The sequence below is a fragment of the Petromyzon marinus genome, unplaced genomic scaffold (assembly GCF_048934315.1).
Source record: "Petromyzon marinus isolate PM22_M1 ecotype Great Lakes invasive population unplaced genomic scaffold, UKy_Petmar_22M1.pri1.0 PM_G_Scaffold_32, whole genome shotgun sequence".
Taxonomy (NCBI): Eukaryota; Metazoa; Chordata; class Hyperoartia; order Petromyzontiformes; family Petromyzontidae; genus Petromyzon; species Petromyzon marinus.
Window position 1 is genome coordinate 1,900,388 of NW_027422895.1, and position 6,391 is coordinate 1,906,778.

The window sequence follows — 6,391 nt, forward strand, 5'->3', positions numbered from 1 at the left end:
CACCACCAAGCGCGCCCAGACTCCTCCACGGCTCCGCTGCCTCTCCTGCCCTCGTCCTCCTGCTTCCGCTCCGTCCGATCGCCCCCCTCTCCTCCCGCCCCTTGCCGTCTCTCTTCACACGCGCACTCCGACCTCCCTCGCTTTCCACGTCAGGAGGTACGCCCGAGATCATTCGTCCTGCCCACACCAACGGCTCACCCATCGTCTGACTGTGTCTCCGTTTATGCAGGTAAGGGCACCATCACGGCGTAGCGGTTAGCGGCGCTGCGCCATTCTCGCTCACGGCCAATACCAGCGACAATTAGGGGCCGTCCGTGAATGACGTCACGCACCTAGAGGGGGGCGGGGTCAGACGTTTGTGACGATGTGTGACAAGGTGGGAGGTTTGAGAAATGTGACGTCACATCAAATTGCGCAACATTAAATAGACAACACGTTCTTCTTAAATTTTGATTGAAAGCTTTCGTGACTCCAGTAATTCATATTCTTAGCTCTTTCGGTAAGGTCACATTGAAGGGAAACAATAAAATCATATATATTATTTGTTTCCCTTCAACGTGACTTTACTGAAAGAACTAATACGTTCTACTTAATTAAAGATTTTTTAATGTTTTCTCCTACATCAGAGTGCAGCGCCACATTAACAACGCACTACAATGACAATAGTTTAAAGCGATTTGAAGCATGTTTTTTTTTTGGGGGGGGGCAGAGGGGGGCAGATCTTTGTGACGTCATATTTGAGGGGGAGGGGTCTGACTTTGTGACGTCGTGTGACAATGGGGGCGGGGGGGGGGGTCAAAAATCCTCTAAAATCACGTGATGTCATTTAAGGTCGGCCCCTTACCTGAAGCAGTCCTGAGCGTCACTTAGGTGGACTCAGCCATAATTAAGGAGGTGGTGAGGTGGGTGGGGGTGCTAACATCAGAATTTGAGAGCGGCCAGCCGTGGTTCTGTCCACACCAGCCCCTGGTGTTGTTCCATTGCGACCCTCACCGGTGCTCGCTAACAGCGCACGCCCAGTGGGAGTCGATGAGTCCGTGGGTTTCTGTGCGAGTCCGTGGGTCCATGTGTGGGTCTGTGGATGCGTCAGTCTACATTGGGGAGCCTTTGTCTTTGCAGTTTGGAGACTAGTGCAGCACTAGTGTGTAGTAGTGTATAGTGTAGTGTATAGTAGTGTATAGTAGTGTAGTGTATAGTGTAGTGTATAGTATTGTATAGTAGTGTATAGTAGTGTATAGTGTAGTGTATAGTAGTGTATTGTGTAGTGTATAGTAGTGTATAGTGTAGTGTATAGAAGTGTGTATAGTAGTCTACAGTGTAGTGTATAGTGTAGTGTATAATAGTGTTTAATGTATATTGTAGTGTATAGTGTAGTGTATATTGTAGTTTATAGTAGTGTCTAGTGTAGTGTATAGTAGTGTATAGTGTAGTGTATAGTAGTGTATAGTGTAGTGTATAGAAGTGTGTATAGTAGTGTATAGTGTAGTGTATAATAGTGTTTAATGTATATTGTAGTGTATAGTGTAGTGTATATTGTAGTGTATAGTAGTGTAGTGTATATAGTGTAGTCTATAGTAGTGTATAGTGTAGTGTATAGTGTAGTGTATAGTAGTGTGTAGTGCATATTGTAGTGTATATTGTAGTGTATAAGTGTAGAGTGTAGAGTATAGTAGTGTAGTGTATAGTAGTGTATAGTGTAGTGTATAGTAGTGTATATTGTAGTGTATAAGTGTATAGTGTAGTGTATAGTGTATTGTATAGTAGTGTATAGTGTAGTGTATAATAGAGTAGTGTATAGTAGTGTATAAGTGTATAGTGTATAGTACTGTAGTGTATAGTGTAGTGTATAATAGTGTTTATTGTAGTGTATAGTGTAGTGTATAGTGTAGTGTATAGTGTAGTGTATAGTGTATAGTGTAGTGTATATAGTAGTGTATAGTGTAGTGTATAGTGTAGTGCATAGTAGTGTATAGCAGTGTAGTGTATAGTAGTGTATAGTGTAGTGTATAGTTTAGTATACTAGTTATCACGTGACTAGTGTAGCTAGCCAGGTGGTGACCACACCCGTGCGTGCATCTCCACTCGTCCGTGTTTGCAAGTAAGCGCTCGTGTGTGTATGTGCACCCGCGTGTTTGTTCGTGTCTGTATGTACGCACACTGTTGCACGTGGTTCGCTCGTGTGGGTGTGTAGTGGAACGCACTGCTCATGAAAACATTGCCTCGTTACGCGGTAAATGCTGCGGCACAACAGGAGGAAACTGCAGGGATGAGGCTCTCCGCTCTTGGTGCTGTGAATTAAAATAGCGTCAGAGTGGAGAGTCCCGTCCCTACAGCTGGTAGCTGTGACGGAGTGAGACAGCCACCATGGATGCCAGGTAAGGGGAGACTTCACCCGGAACTCTCCTCCACACGTGTTCCCCGTGAACATTGTCGCATTAAACGTACGATCAGGAATCTTTAAAATATCAGACCTTTGTTGTTCCACAAGAATATTAACGCTCAAACTGGTATCGAACTCTTCATGAATTCACTTGGTCAAACAGTTCAGGTACTCGGCAAAGCATTTCACCACCCGGTATGCAACAGTTAAACAATCTACTCCAAATCAACACCGAAATGTCAAATTATCATTCAACATTGACTTCCACATCGATGGAAGCCATTTGCCATGACGTCCAAGCCATTAAACACCGGAACAACGAATGTGCCATTCAAGTACATCTTGAAACCCATTATCTGAAGTAGTTTGTATTAAACAATAACTAAATAATAGAAACACGTTTACAATATTGAGCGAAGTTATAGTCACAGACTTTTTCCAACTTTAGCTCAACAGGACCACAAAAGCTCAGATATGTGGTGCATAATAAATGAATCAATCTGATTGAAATCATCAACTGGCCAAACACTTTTCGATTTCAACATCACCTTATAAAAGAATAACATTTTAAATATAAGCGCACAACTATATCTGTGATGAGCGCTGCACTTTCCGTTTTCATGCAGGGGGCGCTGCAAACCTACGCACCCCCTGCATGGACGACGGAGGCGCAGGGACAGACGTTCGATTACGTTGGAATCGATCTGCGGACGGCGGTCTTCTCGCACGGCCATCAGCTCGATGTCGCCTTATCTCGATCCCGCAATCCCAAACAGGTGAAAGTCCGCATCGAACCGAACCCCCGGCAAGGCCGTCTACTTAACGACGAGAGAAAATTCACACGAAATGTCCTTTTCAATGAAGTCTTCCAGATGTAAATTGATACAAGCTTTTAATGAAGAAATAAAATCATCTAATTCAAAACACAACACAATTCAAAGACGCTTCATTTTAAAACTTCAAAACGGAGCATGGGCTACTTGCGGGAATGCGTCCTTCGTGTGCACATGTTGTGACTTTCCTGGCCTGAAGGCCGTCAATGTGTTGGACCATTAAATGGTGCACAGCGTCTCAACAACAGCAGTGGGGTTTGCTTCAACCGATAGGTAACGAAGATCCAGACGTGAATCAGCAAGGAGCATTTCTAGTCCCAGTTAGACAAAATCTACGTCAACACGTAAGACAAAACTACAATTCGTGTACAGAGAATGTACCTCCTCCTATACGTGTAACTTTTAAGTGGTATGCCTTGTAACTGATGAATGATCCGAGCGTGACCTATTTCAAAGACAATTAGTTGCTCCAGATGCTTCGTGGAACACAAAAACACCATTTGACCTGTATCACAAGAACAACGGGTCTCACCTGAGTTCACTGTACAGGTTACTTTCAAACACACACACACACTTTGTCCTAACATCACTTAGTCAATGTTTGACCCTTATAGATCAAATGTTACAAGTATGCACAAAACCAGACAAGTATTCATTCTAAATTATTGACAGGCATATTAACAAAATTGGATTACTGCAGTGAAATATACTGCATCATGTTACATCATATTAACAAGAAGCTTTGAAAATTTTTTTTGCACAGTCTGCTTCACAGTGAATGTAAAACATACTATTGTGTCATTCAAAACGAGTAGGCCATTGCATGCTGGCGTCTGAGTGAAAATGTAGCAAATTCTAAACATTACCTACAAACTACACAACTGAGATGACGCATCAATCATCGCCCCCTACTGACAGGCTCTTGTCCACATGCAGGCCGGTGCAGGGCCACCACCTTGTGCCACACAGGGGCAGCTGCCACTTGGGGATGCTCTTTGAGTGTTTGTGATGAGGTACGACACAAAACTCCGAGTTGCTGAGGCGATTAAGCAAGCACCGTGTAAAAGCAATTATTATAACATAGTGAATGCTTGGGAGCTTATTGGCTCTTGCTCCTGGTTAGAGATCTACCCAACCCATGGGCCCACAAAGTGTTCAACTTCACGTCTTGTCATTAAAGGCCTGTGACAAAGGTGCATCTATTGTAGCGACATCGTCTCTGGCTTACACATCTACCAGGTCTCCACTTGACTTTGTATTGTCTAGGAGGAAGTCCACCCACACCTCCACTTCCACAAACTGCTGGGAGTTGCCTTACTCTGCCTCAGTCAGAATTCTCCTCCTGCTCCACGTTGCCTTCATCAATGTGAAGGTCCCATTCTGGAAATGAATCTTCATCTTCACATTTCACCATCACCTCTTCATATTTCACCTTGATACCTTTAAAGTGTCCAAGCTGGGATTTTCTTCCGGTTCTTGTTTCATGAGGGATGGGCTCATTGCGGCACTTTGACTTTCACAAGCTGATTTCAGACTCCGACTCCGCTCCTTGTGATGCTTTTGTGTTCTCTGGTGTCTTCGAAGATTTGATGAATCTGCAAACGGCTTACCGCACAGAGCACACTTGAAGGGTTTCTCTCCTGTGTGTGTTCTCTGGTGTTTTACAAGATCGGATGACTGTGCAAATGCCTTCACACACAAACTGCACTTGAAGGGTTTCTCTCCCGTGTGTGTTCTTTGGTGTACTTTAAGATTTCGTGAAACTGTAAACACCTTCCCGCACAGAGTGCACCTGAAGGCTTTCTCTCCCGTGTGTGTTCTCTGGTGTATTACAAGATTATATGAATCTGAAAACGCCTTGTCGCACAGAGTACACTTGAAGGGTTTCACTCCCGTGTGTGTTCTCTGGTGTTTTACAAGAGCAGATGACTGTGCAAATGCCTTCACGCACACACTGCACTTGAAGGGTTTCTCTCCCGTGTGTGTTCTCTGGTGTATTACAAGATTACATGAATCTGAAAACGCTTTGCCGCACAGAGTACACTTGAAGGGTTTCTCTCCTGTGTGTGTTCTCTGGTGTTTTTTAAGAGCAGATGACCATGAAAATGCCTTCCCACAAACACTGCACTTGAAGGGTTTCTCTCCAGTCTGTGTTCTCTGGTGTTTTACAAGATTACATGAATCTGAAAATGTCTTCCCACACACACTGCACTTGAAGGGTTTCTCTCCCGTGTGTGTTCTCTGGTGTACTTTAAGATTTGATGAATGTGCAAACGCCTTCCCGCACAGAGTGCACCTGAAGGGTTTCTCTCCCGTATGTGTTCTCTGGTGTGTTACAAGATTATATGAATCTGAAAACGTCTTCCTGCACAGAGTACACTTGAAGGGTTTCTCTCCCGTGTGAGTTCTCTGGTGCCGTGTCAGATTTCCAGTCCGGTCCGTGCTGTATGCACGCTGGTCGCATTGTTGACTTGTCGTACCGAGCTGCGCTGAGTGCCTTTGCTCCATCAGACCAATTCTGCAGAGGAAGCGTCAGCTGCAGACAGAAAAAAAGAATATCCACACCATCTACACGTCAGGCACAGAGGAATGCACACGTGACTTACACATCTATACTTATTAATATATTCATGATGTAGTGAAAAAGTTTCCCAAATTCATCAGATTTGATGAACGTGCAAATGCCTTCCAGCACAGAGTGCACCTGAAGGGTTTCTCTCCACGGGCTGTTATGGGACACAGTGAGAGGGTAAATATCATTAATATGCCTGGAAGCCTTCATATCTTCAAGATGAATGTTAACTCAAAACTCTAAGCACACAAATTAGGCTGTCTGACTACAAAAGGAATATTTATGAAAGCTAAATTCAGCTGACATAGCAAAGGGTGTTGAAAACAATACTATTTGTGTTATGCAGAAATGCATAAATCAACGTTCAATCGCAACTCAGGTGTGAATCCATGCTATGTCTTTGAATGCTGGGGATGAACAGTTCCGACTTCAGCTGAATGTGTGTGCTGTGTTAACTTCCTGTTTCCATTCGTATAAAGAGTTCCAGAGGAAAACTCAAATAAACTATTGTTTTGATATAACCTCCGTGTTCAACAGAGTTAATAGACTTTACTGCATACACAAACTTGACACTGTCACACACTGCCATGAGTAAAACAGGTGGTG

At 43.8% G+C, this 6,391-nt stretch overlaps 1 protein-coding gene across 1 annotated transcript; it reads right to left on the reverse strand.

Annotated features, from left to right (window-relative positions):
* Nucleotides 1-3,314: 3,314 nt before the first annotated feature.
* LOC142915497 (uncharacterized) lies at nt 3,315-5,745 on the reverse strand. Its single transcript, XM_076061252.1, has one exon. It carries the CDS (start codon nt 5,719-5,721, stop codon nt 4,642-4,644), a length of 1,080 nt encoding a protein of 359 aa, XP_075917367.1. The 5' UTR covers nt 5,722-5,745; the 3' UTR covers nt 3,315-4,641.
* Between the last annotated feature and the right edge of the window lie 646 nt (nt 5,746-6,391).

Coding starts and splice junctions, on each gene's coding strand:
- LOC142915497 (XM_076061252.1), bottom strand. CDS start 5,721: ATGGAGCAAAGGCACTCAGCGCAGCTCGGTACGACAAGTCAACAATGC.